Here is an 18,985-nt window from a genome sequence, read left to right as displayed (position 1 = left end):
CTCGGAGGCAACAAAAACTGCCCTTGTTCCCCACAGCTCCCAGAATAGATTGTGTCCACTTTGGGGACTGTCACATTGGAAGGGCCTATCAGGCATCGTGTACCATAACCAACCACAGCAAGTCAGATGTGATGAGATTTGAATGGCCAACTTTGGGTGCACTTCACTTCTCTCCACAGGTAGGTGGAGGCACCTCTGTCCACAATTCTCCTTTGCTGCCAAAGCTCCCAGAGGTCCAAGGCTTTGCACCCCACTTATCTCTTGCAGGTTCCATTGTTACCAAAGGTGGGGGCAGGCTTCCACAATCGTTTAGTGTGGAATTGCCACATGTAGTCCCAACTGGAATGAAAATATGTTTCAGCATTTGGAAGATCATACAGGGGAGGCTGCAGCCTGAAGCTGCCATTGTGCTTTTCACCAGTGCTGTATTAATCCCATAGGAGAAAAGTGCAGGTCACCATCAACGTGCTCTCAGTTTACTTTCAGTGCTGCCCAGTGATCAATGCAGGTCTTTTATGTCCCTGCTATTTCTCCTTGGTTATCTTACCAACATCTGACTCTCTAGTGCTCCACACCCCTCCCCTAGGTTGGCCATCTGCACAGCGGGTGCACCAAAAACATCACAGTGACCTTGAAATCTAGCCTCCCCGTCACACTGAAAGAAGAGGCCATCAAGTGCAAGGTGACCAAGATTGCCTTCCAGCTGCCAGCTGACCAAGTGCCTGATTGGGACGATCGCCTCCACACTGTCAAATGGGTGGACATCTCAAAGAGTATCACAACAACACGCCCAACTAAGAAGAAGGTAAGGAACAAGGGGGCGAAGAGGTGCTCAGAGGGGTCTCATGCAGGCACTGATGGAGCTGAGTCGAACAAGGCTGAATTCTGCATCAAGGGAATGAGGATTCTAGGTCCAAAACAAATTGAAACAGGGGAGTTGATGCATGTTGTACAGTTCAGAATTTGTCACATGACCTGCTTTAGCCTTTTGCTGTCCAGGAGGTTTCTCTGCTGTTTTATTCTTCTGCTTGCTGCTTTGCCACATATGAACCTCACCTGGCACTTGTTGGGTTCTGGGTTCAGGAGCTACACTCATCTGGAGATGTCAAAGGAAACAAATTCTATTTTCTTCCCAGATCTAATGGGTGGTGAAAATGAAGCCTGTCCTCTTGGGATTTGCATATTGCTTGGAATTAGTTACTTTCTCATCACCTGACCTGTGATGTTGTCCTAATTCATTTACTGAGCTGCTGTAGCTAAGATTAGGCAAAAGCTTGACATCTTGAAGCTGCTTGCTGAACTGGGACATGAGTTGTTTCCTTTGCTGAATCTCACTGGCAAAGTGGCCTCTCCTAGTGCCTCCATCCATTTGCCGGTGGTAGTAATGCCCCTAAATACCAATTACTGGAAACCACAGGAGGGGGAGAGTGCTGTGGCACTTGGTTCCTGCTTGCAGGCTTCCTATTGACCACTGTGAGAACAGGATGCTGGGTTAGATGAGCAACTGACCTGATCCTGAAGAGCTGTTCTTATGTTCTTAACATTGGAAACGAGCCACCTTGTGGTTGCTTCCTATTGTGGCTAGTTCCTATTGTTTTGCTGTTGGTGTAGGTGATTGAGACAGATCCGGAACCTGCTCACACAACTGTGGAAGACAGTGGCCGAGAACTGGAGCTCTGGGTGAGTGCCATTGTGGACTACACACAGTACAAAATGGAGGTGGAGACAGTGAACTTCAAGGACACTTTGCTGTTCCAGACGAGGGTGTACAAGTGAGTAACAAATATGCAGAATCTTGTTCAGAGGCTGCCTTCTATTTTTGTGCCCCCCTTTTTGTGGAGCCCAGCTTCCTCTACCTTACAGTGTACTAAACACATATACCTGCATTCCCATGGCTGATTCATGCTTCAGGCCACCTTGTTTTCCCCAAACTCAGTGATGAAGAGAATTGAGTATATGTGACCAGAGCACAGTAACTCCTCTCTTTCCTCTGTTCTGAGCCAAACCTCCCAGTTTCCTTCCTTTCTCTCTGCCCTCTTGTTCTACCAGTGTGGAGCTGTCTAATACAGGGAATGTGAAGCTAGAATACACCTGGAATGTGGCCATGGAGGAGACCGGGAGGGCAGTCAACTTTGCTACCGAGCCTTTGGCAGCCAGCCCAGAAGGTGCAACAGGTAAGCCTTAGCGGGCTTCTCAGGCTCTACTTTCCACCACTTCTCAGGTGCCTTGAGAACATCCTCAGATCCTTCCCTTCTAGCTTGTGGAACATCACATGTCCCTGTCCGCTGGCCCTTTCCTCTCATCTTTTTGGATCTTTCAAGACTTTTCATATTTTTGCCTGGGACATTCAGGGCAGGTTGCAATAGGTACAACAGTAGCTGCATCAGCCAGAAGGGAGTTACTTGGCAGGGGATGCTTTCTAGAGAGTTAATGGGGAACTTTTAGCTTGTCTGTATGCTTATTTAAAACATTTCTTTGGCAGTTCACAAGCATATAAATACATTTTCTATTAAAACAAAACAAAACCCCAGCACATTAAAATGCAGTAAATGCATCAAGATTAAGCAAGATTATTTTTACAACAGCTTATTGTTAGGGAATAGCAAATGAGCCTTTAGTTAGCACTGAAAGCTCATCCATAGTTGGGGCTTGCCTTATTTCAAAGTGGAAGTGGCATCACAACAGAAAAGCAGCACACCACCCCTCCCCAGTTATCACAATATGGATCTCAGCAGCTGCAATGCAACTTCATTTGAATATCTAAGCAGAGAGACAGCTCTGTCTGCAAGAAGGCTTTCCTCCACATAATGTAGGCCAAGCTTGCTAAGGACTTAGCCCAGAAGCAAACATGCAGGCAGCACAGTTCTTTTAAAAGTGGTGCTTCTTGCTCACAGTTGACCACTCCACTCAGTTGTGCTGTTTCACTACCTTCTGTGCAAGCTGCAGCTTCCAGGCCAACCCTAAACGTGGCATTTTTGCTCTATGTCTCAAGTGCTTGCTGTTGCCATCACCTCTTCCCCATAACATGAAGGAACATGAAGGACACTGGCCAGGGCAAACTTGCACGCCAAGCCCCAGAGATGTTTGCCCTGGTAGATGAGTTCATAACAAGCCATAACGTCCAGATGTGGAAAATAAATGGAAGGTCACAAAATGCTGCTTTGAATAATGCATTGAGGAGAAGCAGTTGTCTCAGCAAATTCTTCCTTCAACCCAGGGGAAGTTCCATCTGCTGTTTCCATCAAGACCGGGTCCAGCCGACGGTTCAGTCATTTCGAGAGTACGGTGGACAGCCTTTCTTCCTACGTGTCCCCAGCAGCCACCGGAGCCCCCTTCTTCATGGAGCCCAGCTGTGGTACCATCCTTCCTAAGAGTTCCCAGACCCTCCAGATGAAATTCAGTCCTCAGGAAGTGGGAGAGTTTGAGGGCCGCCTACTCTGCAGGTAAGGAGACTTCCCACAAATGCCATCCACAAGTCCTGAGAGAGCAAATCTTCTTGACACTGCAGATGTTGTTATGTCTTGCTCTCACCTTGAGTGCTTCCTTACACAGCTGCTGTGGTGCTCGGTGGGAGGCAGGCAGCATGAGCATGCTCTGTGACTTCCTAACAAAATGGCTGTTGCCTAGGTTTAGAAGGCTCTGAACTTTGTTCTGTACGACTGCACAGTAATTATAGCCACCATCTTTCTGGCATCAACACTGTCTCTCTGAATCCAGGGGAGGAGGAACAGTGCAGAGGCAGCAACACAGGTTTCCTCTTACCTCATTGCCCCCCTTTTGATGGGCTTGGGGTGTCGGCAGCTCAAGTGTTCCCATAAATAGGGGGGGAAAGGCCTCCAACAACAGAGTTTTGACTCTCCTTGACAGTGCCACAAGTCGTTGAGCCTTATGCTCTGGAGGCCTACACCAGTCAAATGCTGAACTTACCTGAATAGTACATATATATATATATCTGCTCAATGGGACAAAATGAGGGTGAAGCTTTTGCTTATGCCTTGGAATGCCAGCAGATGCAAATGTGCATTGACCACATATTGCTTGGTGAGAAACTGAGTAAAATGGGGATTTGTTAGTCCAGAAAGGGTGGTGATTCGGCCACAGGGGCCGAAAAATAGCAAGAGAGTTTCATTGTGGGGAAAAGATGGATCACATGCCATGTGTGGGGTAGGGAGTCCCAGAAAATTATTTTTATATTCCCTGTCAACCTGGGCCTTTCCCCTTTCAGTATTTCTAACCTGAAGCCTGATGAGGAAGGCCCGGTTGTGACTGTGAAGGCGAAGAGCCTCCTGCCCTTCTGTCATTTTGAGCTGGAAGATTCCAATTACATCACTGCGCACAGACGCAGCCAAGACTTGCGAGGGCCTGGTGGGATGAGCCTGGATGCCAACACCAAAGTGATTGAATTTACCTCTATAGGAGTGTATGTCAGAAACACCCGGTGAGTATCCAGTCAGCTCTTTGCATTGACTGCTTCATTCAAACAGTTATAAGTATTCTAAGCAGTGACTGGGAACATCCCTTGGGCTTGGGGTTTCCCTCAGCCAAGAGAGCTGCTTTCCCTTTGGCAGTGTTGCATGTCCAGGATGGTGGGGCTGCTGGTGCAGCAGTTTCTTCCATGGTTGTGTTTCTGCTATTTCTCCTTCCTGCATGGCACACCAGCGCCAGTCACGACTCTGGAGAGCGTCTGAAGCAGCCACCTTGGGAGCATTGCTAACATCTGAAAATTTTGCATCAGTGCAAAAGCACCTACATAGAAAAAAGAATGTTTATCAGCAGAAAAGCACAAGAGGAATAAGGATATATCCTCAGTAGTTGGATGTTATCACTGCCTCCAAGGACAGTTGAGGAAAAAGATTTGTCAAAATGGGTTATTCAGCTGGTGTTCCCTCTTCTGATTAATATTATTTGGTTGTTTTGCTATATCTTTATTGATGTAATAAATAGGTCTTGTTATTGTTTATGTTTTGGCTTCTGGGAACATTTACCATTGTTTTTCTTCATATAAAGCATGCCATTTATCTGATAAAAGTCAGGAGAGTCAGGGATTCAAGCTTGTGAATTTCGTAACTTCACCCAATAACTTGAGTTCTGGCTGACAGTGACACACATGCTAAATTAGTGGACCAGGCACTTTTATTTGCATCCAGGCTTCAAGCTTTTATTGATGTGATCAGTAGATTAATCAACTCAAGTTTATTTGATTCACTGGTAGGGGCTGACTTTTAATCAGTAGCACTCTGAAAATGAAGGTACACTTGCTTATTTTTTATGTGGTTTTGTGATAGGCTTGTTATTGTAAAGGGAAAGAAAATCAATGTTAAAAATAGTCTTTCTCTCTAAAATGAGTGATAGCTTTAAGAAATAAATTGTGTTGTACTTCACCACATAAAAAAACACAACCAAGCACATATCCTTGTACTAGGCCTTTGGTGCTATGCAAAAGTGCATAAATGCAATTTGTTTGGTTTCTTAAAAGATAGATGATCAATCAACTAGACTTTCCCCCCATTAGCTGACAGCCTAACATGTCTCTGATGTCACTTCTTCCATGTCTTGGGCAGGAGCTTTGCCATCATGAACCCCACCAATGCCACCTACTCTTTCCAGTGGGTCTGTGAGCAGCAGGAGAACAAAGAGTATGCTGCCTTCATCTGCTTTATGGAGCGAGGCCAGCTCCGGCCAGAGAAAAAAGTGGAGGTGAGTTGGCAGAAGGAATGCCAAGTTAGGGCTACCACCTCTTGCCTCTGATTCTTCCTTGGCAAGGGTGTAGCCGCTCCTGGTAGCCTGTTCCTTTTGGAAGTGTGGAATTCAGACATACAAAGGGCGAGACATATATGGATGTGTCATATACATGTACCTTTTCCATTTTCCACTTCTGGTAATTCTTATTCCAGCAAGCCAACACAGAAGCACATCTATTCTGGTAACAGTATGTGTTCTGAACCCACATGCATGTCTAGCACTCATGTGTATTCATACACACACTAAAGATAGGTTTAGGATCTTTTGCTGAAGTTATGACATGTGCTTGTTATGTGTTAACCCTTAACCTCATGCCCACAATAACTTCTCACTCCAAGGCATAAAGAAAGCTTGGTTTATTATAGGAAATACAAGTGACAGAATATATAAATGTTGCTTCAGACAGCAAAATTACAAGTTAAGCAGGCAGCAACTACTACAATGCATACCACCCTTGACCTGAAGAGTGAAAGAGAGCCTATGGAACTGTGGGTGTGACAATTTTGTCAGTAAGACCCACACTAAGAGCAAGAAATGGAAAGGGAAGACTATATCTGGTGTAGGTGGGTTTCCACAAGGCAAGACACTGTGATAACAGCAAGAACCTTTATTGACCTACATAACTGGGAAAACAGGGGCAAAGCAACTGGGCCACTCCCACTCCCTGGGCCACTCCCACTCCCAACGTGATTGGGATTTCCAAACTGCAAATCATGACTCGGAGTTCAAATGCCAATGGCAAAGTCCCAAATCCTGAAATGTTCTGTGATTGGACATCACGTATCAAATCAGAACACAGGAGCTCAGAATCCTTAGTACAGACTCAAGCTCAGGCAAACACAGATCACAGAATACATAACAATATCTGTCCTTAAAGTGAAGCAGGCCTGTGCTGTTCCTTGAGAGTGCTGAGAAAGAGAGTTCCTCAATATTGACTATTGGAAAACCAGGGGTTTTAATAATATTTTTAGCCAATGCCTCCTAGTAGAGAAGGAAGAGGCTGCAAAACTAAGGAAGTCCTGTGTGTGTGTGTGTGTGTGTGTGTGTGTTGAAATACTTTTGAAAGCATTATGGTAAAAAGGGGGGGGGGGTCAAACTGCCACTAGTAAGAGCAGGGCTGTGCTAGAGGTTTACGGTTGTCTTTTTACCTGTAGGTCATTTTTGAATTCATCCCACAACATCTGGACACCACAGAATCCTTTTGGACTTTCTCAATCCCTGAACACAACCTTTCTGTCCCATTCCTCTTGGTTGGCCACACCACGGACCCTGTTGTGTTTCTGGAAAGATCCCACCTGAACTTCCGCTCACTCCTTATTGGTAAGGACAGACATGGGAGGCAGCAGGGGGGGGAGCAGATCTGTCCATTTTAGTTTCTTATTTTCCCAGTCTGAATATCTATTTGCCATATTTCATACAATTTGTATAAACGTATGGTACAGTCTAATCATATTCTGCAATTTAATCTTAAAACAAATATTCATTAAAAATATTTAGTATTTTGGTGCACAAAGAAATCAACTTTGCAAGGTAAGAACCAAATGGTCTTTCCCTTTAATATTTCCATTTTTGTTTATATATTATAGGTGAAAAACTGCATTGGCGTTGCAAAATTCAGAGACATGTGAATTTTAAAGGATAAATTTCATTTTGCATAAGTTTTTATTGGGGGGGGAAATACATTTTACTCATAGACACTAAAGATTCTGAGTAAATATAATTGGGAAGGCAGTGAGTTCTCTCTAGCAAACTGACTCAAACTAGCATTCTGCTGCTGTTCCTTTCTCCCTAAGGACACGAGGCTCGTGAGAGCATCGACATTATCAACAATGAGAATGAGACCTACAATTTTGCCTTCAGAGAAGGCACTCGTTTTTCAGAGGGGCGAATCAGCTGTCTAAAATTGCAGCCCATGGAAGGCTCAATCCCACCTCATTCCAGGTAAAGGAGGATGTGGAGCTAGATGGCAAGTGCCTTGAAGGCACATTCTTGGGACTCAGGGTGTCCCTGTTGATTGGGAGCGAGCCAGACATTCCCTTCATAAAGTTTATGAGGGGTTAACTGGTCCTGAAAAGCCCTCAGTGCTGAAAGGGCTCAGCATCCTACAGGATGCAGTTATCCTTGTGACTAGTTTTCTCAGTGCAACCAACCCCAACCAAATGTGTGGTGTTTTCTCACCAGGCTTCCTATTAGCATCTTATTCATGCCAAACCTGGAGGGGGAGGTAAACTTCAACTTGATCTGTGATGTCAAAAGAAAGAGCCAACCCCTCTGTTTGAACGTCAAAGCCACTGGCCACACCATGAATGTGTCTGTGAAGTGTCATGAAAGTAATGGTTTGCTTACTGAGCTGGACCCTGACCAGCCACACCGGATCAGCTTTCAAGAGGTGAGAACCAAGGATTATCTTAGCGCTACTTGACTCCAACAAGCATCAGCAATTTGCAGAATTTTCCTCAGTCAGTTCCTGCATAGTGATGGCTTGAGAAACAGTATCTGTAACAGCAAGGTGTGTTGATGGAAACGTCCCCAAGCAGATCGGCTAAGCCGATCCCTAAGCATCAGCATTGTGGATTCAAGTGTAGGAAAGGTAGAAACTGAGAGAGGTCCTTGCAGAAATGTACTCTGATGCTCTTTGGCAACACTCCAGATGGTGACAAATTCCCTTCTCTCCCACTGCAGAAGGATCATATTATGCATGCAACTTGAGAAAAAAAATCAAACTGAGCTTAGTGGAGCTTACACCCTAGTGCAGAGGTGGGGCACGGGTGCCATTGCACTCTTAACACCTGAATGGCTTGGGCTACTGACACGATCACCCCTGAGTGCCCTCTCTCAGTTCATGGAGCCTGTTTGCCCCCCGGTATACTCCAGAGCTTAGGGCAAAGAAACAAGCTGGGAGACGGCTTGAATGCAAGTGGAGGAAAGATCTGAATGAATGCAACCAAACACTGATAAGGGCTCATTATCAATCCTACCTAGTGGTCATGAAGGCAGCAAAGAAAGCATACTTTGCTGCCTCCATTCCATCCTCATTATGTCCTCCTGCAGAGCTTTTCCAGGTTGTACAGGGCCTTTTACAGGCTGGCCCAAAGGAGGTGGGAGAACCAACGGTAGCTCGCTGTGACTTGTTTGCAAAGCATTTTGAGGATGAAATCACTTGCATCTACCAAGACCTTGACTCTGCTGTTATAGCAGATGAATCTCATGGGGTGTCCAGAGCACTGTCTAGTCCTGTTGTGTTGGATGAGTTTCAGTTGGTAAGGTTTGAGGATATGGACAAGGTGCTCGGATCGGTCAGGGCAACCACTTGCACTCTAGATCCTTGCTCCTCTTGGCTGATAAAACCCAACGGGAAGAGAACAGTTGGCTGGGCCAGGGAGGTGATCAATGCCTCTTTGAAGGAGGCAGTGATAAAAACCATTCTTTAAGAAACCTTCCCTGGATTCGGAAAACCTAACTAACTACCGACCAGTTGCTAATCTCCCTTTCCTGAGCAAGGTTCTGGAGCGAGTGGTTGCAGACCAGATTCAGGCACTTTTGGGAAAAAACTGATTTTCTAGATCCATTCCAATCGGGTTTAGGCCAGATTTTGGCACAGACACTACTTTGGATGCCCTGTATGATGACCTCTATCCAGAGAGAGACAAGGGAAACATTTCCCTGTTAATTATTCTTGACCTCTCAGCAGCTTTTCATACCACCGACCATGGTATCCTTCTGGAGTGACTATCCAAACTAGGGGTGGGTGGCACCACTTTGTGGGTGGCACCACTAGCTCAAAGGAAGACAAGCCTTGCCTATAACAAGCAGTGGTTCTGCAACAGTATTAATGCTGCGTCTTCTTTTTGCTCTGGACAGATGCAAGTCAGTGATTATGCTCAGTGCCATTTCTATATTCTGAATACTGGCAAATTCAACTTCAACTTCTCATGGGAACTTGACCTTGCCAAAGCAGTGCAGCAATATTTTGCCATCTCTCCAAATAATGAAGTAGTAGAAGCAGGGGATCGGACAGAGGTCATGCTGTCCTTCCACCCACTGAAGCCATGCACCTTAAAAGATGTGGAGCTGAAGCTGCAGGTAAGGAAGACCCAGGGTCGGTGGTGGTGGGTTTCTTCTGTTGTCTGACGAGAAGGTTTCAAATCACCCACTTGATATTTACACTAAGGATATATATAAAAAAGCTTAAAACTCCCAGCACAATCAGATATTGTCTTAAAAATAAAATTAGCCAAGCATATACCTGTATTAGTCTGACAACTAATCTGACCAGTTCTGAGGCAGCCTCTCCCTGTTCTCACAGATCAGCCATGGACCAACGTTTACTTGTGTGCTGGAAGGCTCAGCTGTGAATCCCAGCATCCATTTCTCCCACACCAAAGTGGAGTTTGGAAGCTGCTTCATCTACCAAGGTGGAATGACTGTTTCAAAACGAATCCTGACTGTCACAAATAAGGATGCCAAGGATGCAAGGTAAGCTGGACCAATGATGTGCCTCACAGACACAGAGTACCATGCCAGATGTGCAAGAGGTAAATTCAGATACACAGCATTGGCAGTGGTGTGGTGTTGGGCTACAGGCAGAGCAAAGAGCCAGCACGGTGGAGGGCAGAAGGTGGGAGTATCAGAACCAAAAATTACAGGCAGGGAAGGTCAAACTGACCATTGCTCAGACAAAGTCCCATGCCTGCCTTGGGAATTTATATAGCCCCATCAGCAAAGGGCATATCAATACACTACCTAAATCAGCAGACTCTCCTTAAAAGGCATCACAGCCCAGTCACCCTTTCAATCTGCAGCATCTGTTGGGGTTTCAATTAGAAGATCTCCTGGTGCTTAGATGGGCTTTTTGGGATAAACCAGCTGGTATCGTTAGTGGTCCCAACCTCCATTTTCTGCCTCACTTCTTGAAGGTGTTGGAAAGTATAAACCTCACCCCTGATGTGGTAGTTGACAAATGTGTGATGCCCCATTTGCACAGGGACATTAGCAGTCAGGAAGGGATGAATGTGTGACACAACACTTTGGATCATGTCTTCTCTCTCTTTGCCTGCTCCAACTCTGCACTGGGAGGGGCCCCTTGTGTTCTAGTGCCTTGCCTCAACATTGTCAGTGGAGGTGACAGCATTGGTTTGTCAAAATCCCAAAGCACTGTGCATCTTTCCACCGAGAGCAGCTATTAGCCCAAGAAAAAATGCACATAGCAGAAGCACAGACATTAGAGCTGATCACTGTATGGAGGGAGGGAGGGAGGGAGGGAGGGAGGGAGGGCGGGAGAGAGGGAGAGAGAGAGAGAGAGAGAGAGAGAGAGAGAGAGAGATGAGAGGGAGATTGTGGAGGCTGTGAGAGGGTAAAAAGAAGGAGAGCAGGGAAGTTCAATCCCTGTCACAGTCATTTGCTTTTTGAAAATGTAGCTTAATAATTCCAAATAAGTGGCATAGATTAAATAGGCGGCATGACACAGGGCAGTTTATACAGAATTAATTAGTTTTACCATCTATATTGGCAACCCTGCTACTTTTAGCTGTCAATGATACAAATATTACAACCAGAAAGCAAATAATACAGTGTACAAATAATTATAACCCCAAGTTAAATAATTAAATAAAATGATGAAGCAAGTTAATAAATAATTAAGTAAATGATTAAATAAAAAGTCAACTGGGTAGGCAGATCAGCATAGAACGTATCAGTCACATGTAAATCAATTAAAATGTGCTGTAAAAAGTATAAATTGTCACATTAAGATTAACCTAAACCTTAAATATAAATTCTTCTGAGCAACATATAAAACTCTTACAAAACAGGAAAAGAGTTATAACCTGGCACTCCTTGATATTTATTCCAAAAATCATTTTTTCCCAGTCATATTTGAGGCCCACAAGTCAAACTGTTGGAAAGCTGCTCATCTTTCAGAGTCAGAGGCACCTTTTTGGAGAAAGAATCATTCTTTTTCAAAATGTGGTATCAGTGCCACCTAAGTCTAGAACCTAGTAGGGGCTCAGGCAGGCTTTGTGGCTGGAGAGAATGACCACCACTCTGTAAGTTTGATGATAGTCTCTTCTGCCTCTTCATAGCCTGGAATGCTTGTTCACCAACACAGCTTCCCTCGAGGTTGGCTTCCATGCTGAAGTGCTGGCTGCTGGAGGAAAGACAGAGATTCCAATCACCTTCTATCCCCGGGAGGCCATTTCCTACCATGAGGTCATCACCTTTGAAATCAATGGGGTCTTGCAGCGTAATATTGAGGTCTTCGGGAAGGGCATTGAGATGAAGGTGAGACTGAGTGAGTGTCCTGGACCCCTGGGCTCCAGAGCCAGAGAGGCCAAATTAAGACTTCAGCTTTTGTGCCTCTTATAAGATGCTGCTCAAATATGTTATTCTTTAGGCAAGTGGGATGTTTTTCTAGGAGCTGTATCTTATTTATCCTTATTGAATTGGCTTCCTTCAGCTTTGCATTTGTTGGGTTTCTACAGTCAAATCTAAGTTGAAAGCAAGGAAAAGATCCTCCAAATGAGCAGGGGCTACTCCTCAATTTTTACATCGAGATAGAAGAGTTAGCACTGACATGGTCATTAACTGAGGTGTGCAGAGTGGGGCAGAACCTATTAAGTTCTTGCAAATACACAGTGACATGAAAGTGGTTGCAGACAGGGTAGGAGCAAAGCAACATGGTTAGAACTCTTGAAAGTCCCTTCCCTGGGCTGAATATGAGATTGTTGAATTAGGCACTTCTGAAACAACATTGCGTCACAGTCAGGGATATCCAAAGCTCACACTGGAAGGAGGGTAGATGTTCACGACAGGGATGGGGATCATCTGTGCCCCAACTTCCAGCAGCCAGCAGGACCAGTGCTCAAGGACTGCAGGAGCTGTTGCCCAGTATGTTCTCCACCTCTGCTTGGTGACATGCTAGGCCAGAGGGAAATGGTGAGGAGTTTGACTTTCCATCATTGAAGGAAATCTGGAGATCTTGGAAGGAGACAGGGGGACTGAGGCATCTGAAAGAAGCACCAGCAGCTTCTTCGGGGCAATCCAGACATCATGAAGGCACAAAAATTTTGAATCTTTTCTGCTTTCAGCATAATCGCTCACCTGCTGTTTTTTCCTAAAAGACATTGTTTTCTCATCCTTGAGCCTTTCATCCACTCTCCTGGTGTCATTTTGTCCTAATGTCTAATTGTTATATGGACCCTTCATCACACTAGCCTGTGCCATTTTCTTACCTCTTTTTCCTGCTCCATCTCAGTTGTCCCCACTGTGTGTTTTCTTTGCCCACAGATAGAGGTTGCAGAACCTCACAACAAAGTGCTGAAATTTGGAGCTGTCCCTCCAGGGCACACTGTGAAGAAGATGGTGACGATAGTGAACCGCAGTGTCACGTTTGTCACCTTCAACCTAAATTTCATGTACTCTGCATCAGAGTTGCAGGAACACAAGGTAAGGGTCCCCCCACCTCCTGCCATGGGATCCCCTCCACCACCGGTCATTCTAACATAAGGGATTATGTTCTTAATACTGTGATGCATTTCTAATTTCAGTGGCTTAAACACTCCCCCCGCCCGTAGGATTGCATATCAAAATCACTGAGAAAGAATTCAATTACATAATAAGTAAGGCTACTATCCATTATTTGCTCAGAAAAGTTAAGACTTGGATATTTTTCACCTGACTCTATTTTGAGTGAAGGAATAAATGCTATTGTATAGCAGAATCATTAACCAAAAATGTCTTACCAGTCAAATTTGGCTTCTGGAACACTGCCAAAGCTAAGCCAGACAAACTCTCACCAAAGAGGGCCCTCCCAAACATAATGTATTTTCTGGCTTTCCTCTGCTTTTGACAACGCATGGGAAGAGTGGATGGCTTTTGTAATTGGTTACCTTAGGATAGAACTCTGACAGAACTTGGATTCTGTTCTAGTTTGGGCACTTTGAACTGGGTTTGAACAACTTCAGGTATATTTTATGCAGACCAATGTTATAACTTATTTTTTTCTTCAACTGCACTCCTGTGAAATTATGACTGGTTCTGTTAGCCTTGTGATCTAAACGGAACCTCCATGTTCAAGCAGTACCATATGCTGGTGGAAAGCAAGGAAAATGAGAAACATGAGTGGTTTGGTTATTTCTGAAAATGCTTGGCTAGCAGACATTTGGTCTGTGACAGTTTAATAAAATTTGATTTGATTTGGCTAGCAGACCAGGCAGCCTGGTCTCTACTGGGGCAACTGAATTGCTACCCATTTATCTGGCAGGACCTTTAACTGCATAAGGAGAAATGCGAAGCATTGCCTGTCCTATCTAGTAAGGGTGTCAAAGTTTATAATTGAGATGTTTGTTTGGATATTACATTTCACAGTTCTGAAAACTCATACCCATTTTAGATAGAATCCATCTCCCCTCTGAAGTTCAGCCCAGTGTTGACCCTCCTTGACACAACCGCCTCCAATCCAAGATCACCAAATGGCTATCTTTGCATTCATTGGTCCTTTAGACTTCGGATATAGTTATAGCAAGTATCCTAGGCATAAGAGCCCCTGGGAGCTTTAGTTCCCAAAGATGTCCTATTAGCATCATCAGGATCCATGGAAGCTACTTTTCCCAGTTACAGAGGGGTAGTAGCCATGCAAGATTGTTGCAGTGAAAAGAACAAAGACTGACACATTTATTATGGCTTAAGCTGAGGTGAACTACAGTCCACTTCATTAGATGTTTGAAGTGTTATCCTGAGTTACAGGTACAGTATATGTTTGACATGTGGAGGAAGTGCAGGGAGGTTAGAGGGGAATGAATTACAGAAAAGCACAGACAATTAATAGTTGTTGAAAAGACATCCTAGTGTTCTGTGAAGTACATAGTATCCATGGATCCTGATGGGTCTACTAGGGCACCAAGAGCCATGGAACTACATCTCATATGAATCTTTGCAGTGGGAATAAGATTACAGTAAGTCCTCCTAATTGCAACATTTTGCAAGTGAGTTTGGAAAAAAGTGAAGCATTGAGGTGGGGGTTCCAGGTCTGTTTATCAGGAACATGAGAGGGTGTTACCTCAGAATGGGACCCAAGTTTAATTTGTTTGAGGTAGGTCCATTCTAAATAAATCCAGGAAGAGCTTGTCCTTCACATATTACATATTCATGGTGCAAAAGCCATACCTGTTCAACATTTGCCTCTTATGTAGCTGTTCTGCCAGAGAAAAAAAGTGGCAACCTTAGCAACCAAACCTACCAGACTTGCTGTAGAAAAGCAGCTCCTTGGAGTTATCTGGGGCAATGTCTGGTCCAGGGAGTGTTCACTGTTCAGTCCCATATCTCTTGGACAGGTTCTTTCCATGACTCCATGCAATGAAATAACCCTGAAGCCCAAAGAAGGCACATGCCACGTGGAGGTGACTTTTGCCCCGAAGAGCCGCATCCTGCCGTTCAAAGAGGAGGTCCTGCTCGAGTGCCATGGGATCCTGCGCTCCCTCTTTGTGGTGCAAGGCTGCAGCCAGGGCATCGAAGTCAGCCTGGACCAGTATCATGTCCCTTTTGGAGCAGTGGTGCTACGGAGCCAGGCTTCCCGGCGCATCATGATGCAGAACACAGGAGACATCGGTGTGGGGTAAACAGAGAAAGTCCTGCTGGCTTAGTTTTCCTCCCCACCCCACCCCACCATCCTTTATGTTCCACAAGGCTGGTCTTCCTCCCTTCAAGTCCACTTGGCTTAAGTGGCCATTCACTTGTTCCAGAGGTGTCAAAGGCAAAACAAAACAGAGAGGAAACAGGACAATAAATCCATGTCCACTGGGAAAGCTTCAGCTGGTAAAAACGTTTGCACATTTTTGAGTAACCCAGGATTCTGTTAGGGCAATACCACTCACCTGAGTTTCCTTCCAATCCTGTTATCCTTCCCCCATCACCTCCCACTGTCTTTGTCACTAGGGGGTTGTGACTGCATCAACTCCTTTTCAGTAATTCCTCTCTGTAGCCCTTCCATTGAGCACCAACCATCTTCAGAAGGGCTAATCCAAAATGTGTGTTTACCCAACCCCAATGGAGGCATCTTTAATAGATTGTATCTATTATAATACCTCTATTTCCCTGCATGGCAGCAACTCTCAGCACTAGAGATCAGCAATCTGCATCCAGTGGGTTTGGCCTTCAGCCTCCCACGTGCTGGTCAGCCTCCTGTCTTTTTCTTCCAAATGTGCCTCTTGAAATGGCTCAAGGAAGGAAGTGTGGAGGAAAGGAGAGCAAAGGGGCTTTCTGGGTTGTCCTCCACCCTCCTGCTGAAATGCTTCTTTTTCTTTTCGTGGAAAGATTTAAATGGGACGCCAAGCGCTTCAAGCCAGACTTCTCCATTAGGCCAGTGGAAGGCTACATTTCCCCAGGAACGGACGTCTTCTTTGAAGTGACTTTCCACCCCTGTGAGCAGAGTCAGGACATCTGCTATGAGAACCTCCAGTGCCACATCCAAGGCAGAGAATCACTCAAGCTCATGCTCACCGGATGCTGTGTGGGAGTTCCCCAGGTCAAAGAGGTACAAAACCTCCGTAACAGGACTGTTTTTGTGGGATGGCAGGTCTCACATGCAACTAGCACGTGGAACACTCTCTGCAGTTGTATTTGCATATTTGGGCAGAGGATTAATGTGTTTGGATCAGGCTTGGATGTGAAACCTCTGAGATTTGCACTCCCTGAACTACCATGCAAAACTGAAATACAGTTATCCTTCCATCCTCTTCCCCCCATTTGGCCATGTCCCAACACTCTCCTTTTAGTTGTTCTTTTCTGTTTATTAAAAAATAAAGGTCAGATGTTGGTATCTCCACCCTTACCATAATAACCTGCAACATACACTTTTTATTTGTGGAAACTTTGTATACAACCTACAGAGGCCTTTCAGCTTCAGAAGGCATAGCTAATGGCCAGGGGTAATGGAAATTGTAGCAGTATTTGGAAGATACCATGTTGTTGCTATCCCTGAATTACCAAATAAGGAGTAATACAGATGTAGCAACTCAAATGTCTTCAAAATGTCCCCCATTGATAAAATACCAGTTGCAAATGCTTTTTGTGCTTGGGGGAAGATGTGCTTTGTGGGCTCTTGAGCTCTAAGCCAGCCTTCCCCAAGTGGGTGCCCTCTAGATGCTGTTGGACTACAACTCACATCAAATTTTGACTTCTGGCCGTACTGACTATAGCTGATTGGAGGTAGAGTCCAAGAACATCTGAGGGCCCCAGGTTAAGTGACTCCAGACTATGAAGGACTGACAACAACCCCACCACCTCTAGTCCCACCCATTCATTTTTTCTTTGAGATGGTGCACTGGCACTCTTGCTTCCCCAGTGTAATTCCCATCTTCAGTCAGCTGCCCTGGAGAGCTTTTTCCTCTTTGTGAAGGGAAATTATTTAGCAAGGTGAAATTCAGGAAACCAGTACCGAAACAGCTCTGAAGAAAAGGAGGCTTGGACAGCCTGTTTTTTAATGTGCTAAAACCACCCGGAGCATGTTCAGAATTCAAGTGTGTTGACCATATGGGAAAAAACTAAGACACTCTCTGTCCTCTCCTCTCGTTCTTCAGGTGGTGAATTTCACATGTCAGGTACGGGCAAAGCATACACAGACCATTATGTTATCCAACAAGACCAACCAGGCATGGACTCTGCGGCCAATCATCGAAGGGGAGCAATGGAAGGGTGCAGAGTTCCTTAGGGTAGAAGCCCACCAGCAAAACAAGCCGTATGAAGTCACCTACAGACCCCTTGCCATGAATACAGACAACAAGAAGGATCAGGTATTTCACAACAATGGGCAAAGATGCCGGGGACGGGAGGCAGAGAGGATCTTTTGGGTCTCGGGTCAGAATTGCTAGGGAATTGGAGTAGATTTGTGGGCTTCTCTCTATGGTGACTTGCTATTGGCAGCCCAAAGTTTCCATGTACCTTTATCAGCCAATTGTTTTAAAATAATTATTTTAAAGTAATTATTAAAAAGAAATATTTTATTTATTGCATTTATATCACACATTACTTCTCCAAGGAGCTCAAGGTAGCGTACTTGGTTCTCTCCTTCCTCATTTAATCCTCGCAACAGCCCTTTGAAGTGGGTTGGGCTAAGAGGCAGTGACTGGCGTAAGGTCACCCAGCGTGTTTCATGGCCAAGGATTACAAAAAATAAAAAATAAAATAAAAAATAGAAAATAGAAAAAGATAAAATAATATTAAACTAAAAAACACAAAAACTAAGAGCTGGATCCAATGCTAGTCATACTCAGTGAACCCATTGAAGTTAATGGATCTGACTAACTTCGGTTCATTACTTTAGGTGGGCTAAAAGTATTTTAGCTGTAGAAGCACCTCCGCAGCTTCATTTGATGCTCTGCTATGTTGCATTGAGCATGGTGGGCTTACTCCAGAGAGTGGCATTTCTAGGAGAAAGCAGCTGTTTTGTTTTTCTGTTGCAAATGCCAGGTGACCTGAGGACAGTCTTCTTTTCCTAGTATCTTTCAAAGCAGCCACATTTCACAGGGGAAATCTGGTCATGTCATGTGTGTATCTTGAGGTTCTCATTTCTCCTCTTGCCTGTTAGGGGTCCATCTTCTTCCCCCTCCCGGATGGGACGGGGCTGCTGTACCTCCTGCAAGGCACCGCAGAGCCTCCAAAGTCTGCTGGGAACATCGTAAGAGAAATTCCATGCAAAACATTCTACACAGAACTTCTCCCAATCACCAATTGGCTAAACAAGCCACAAAGGTAAATGGGATGGGGTGTGTGTGTCATAGGGTTGGGACTGGCAGCGTCTGTTCCATCCAGTGCCAAGCAAGATTCTACAGTTCAAGGTGTGCCTTGGCATCCATTTTCATTAACCTGTTACAGGCCATGGTCCCTGAATTCTTCAGACCTCTTGCCTTTCTCAGCCCTCCCAGGCTGAGTTTTCCACAGGCTATCTCTGCAGTTCTATTGGCTGAGAGTTGCACTCTGTTGGGTGAGCTTTGTTTGCAGTCCAAGGAAAGCCTTGAGACTTCTGCAGTGACCAGTGGTGAGCTCCATGCAGGCTATGACTTATTTCCACAGCAGGACGTGGGAGGGAAGGAAGGAAGGATCTACAGCCAGGCATACCTCAAAAGCCTGGGCAGCACCGGTGAAGGATGCAGCAGCTATCCTAGTCTGTGGTCTAGGTCTTGCAGTTTGGTTGCACTGTGTGGCACACAAAAAATCACTTTGTTACATTCTCCACCTCCTAAGTCCAGGG

General features: G+C 45.1%; 1 protein-coding gene across 1 annotated transcript in view; it reads left to right on the top strand.

The window, feature by feature from the left end:
- The window catches only part of HYDIN (HYDIN axonemal central pair apparatus protein), a 136,685-nt gene that overhangs the window by 110,967 nt on the left and 6,733 nt on the right, over positions 1 to 18,985 (top strand). Inside the window, exons 64-81 of the mRNA XM_033158672.1 lie at positions 37 to 179; positions 587 to 805; positions 1,612 to 1,772; positions 2,050 to 2,174; positions 3,218 to 3,443; positions 4,226 to 4,438; positions 5,562 to 5,697; positions 6,897 to 7,062; positions 7,536 to 7,683; positions 7,924 to 8,131; positions 9,604 to 9,825; positions 10,049 to 10,218; positions 11,823 to 12,021; positions 13,027 to 13,185; positions 15,072 to 15,352; positions 16,051 to 16,270; positions 17,316 to 17,528; positions 18,323 to 18,486. Of these exons, the coding sequence (XP_033014563.1) occupies positions 37 to 179; positions 587 to 805; positions 1,612 to 1,772; positions 2,050 to 2,174; positions 3,218 to 3,443; positions 4,226 to 4,438; positions 5,562 to 5,697; positions 6,897 to 7,062; positions 7,536 to 7,683; positions 7,924 to 8,131; positions 9,604 to 9,825; positions 10,049 to 10,218; positions 11,823 to 12,021; positions 13,027 to 13,185; positions 15,072 to 15,352; positions 16,051 to 16,270; positions 17,316 to 17,528; positions 18,323 to 18,486 (3,373 nt within the window). The remainder of the gene's footprint in view (positions 1 to 36; positions 180 to 586; positions 806 to 1,611; positions 1,773 to 2,049; positions 2,175 to 3,217; positions 3,444 to 4,225; positions 4,439 to 5,561; positions 5,698 to 6,896; positions 7,063 to 7,535; positions 7,684 to 7,923; positions 8,132 to 9,603; positions 9,826 to 10,048; positions 10,219 to 11,822; positions 12,022 to 13,026; positions 13,186 to 15,071; positions 15,353 to 16,050; positions 16,271 to 17,315; positions 17,529 to 18,322; positions 18,487 to 18,985) is intronic.

This window comes from Lacerta agilis, chromosome 8 (genome assembly GCF_009819535.1).
Source record: "Lacerta agilis isolate rLacAgi1 chromosome 8, rLacAgi1.pri, whole genome shotgun sequence".
NCBI classification, from domain to species: domain Eukaryota; kingdom Metazoa; phylum Chordata; class Lepidosauria; order Squamata; family Lacertidae; genus Lacerta; species Lacerta agilis.
Note: the sequence above shows the minus strand (reverse complement) of the source record. Positions and strands in the feature narration are given on the sequence as shown.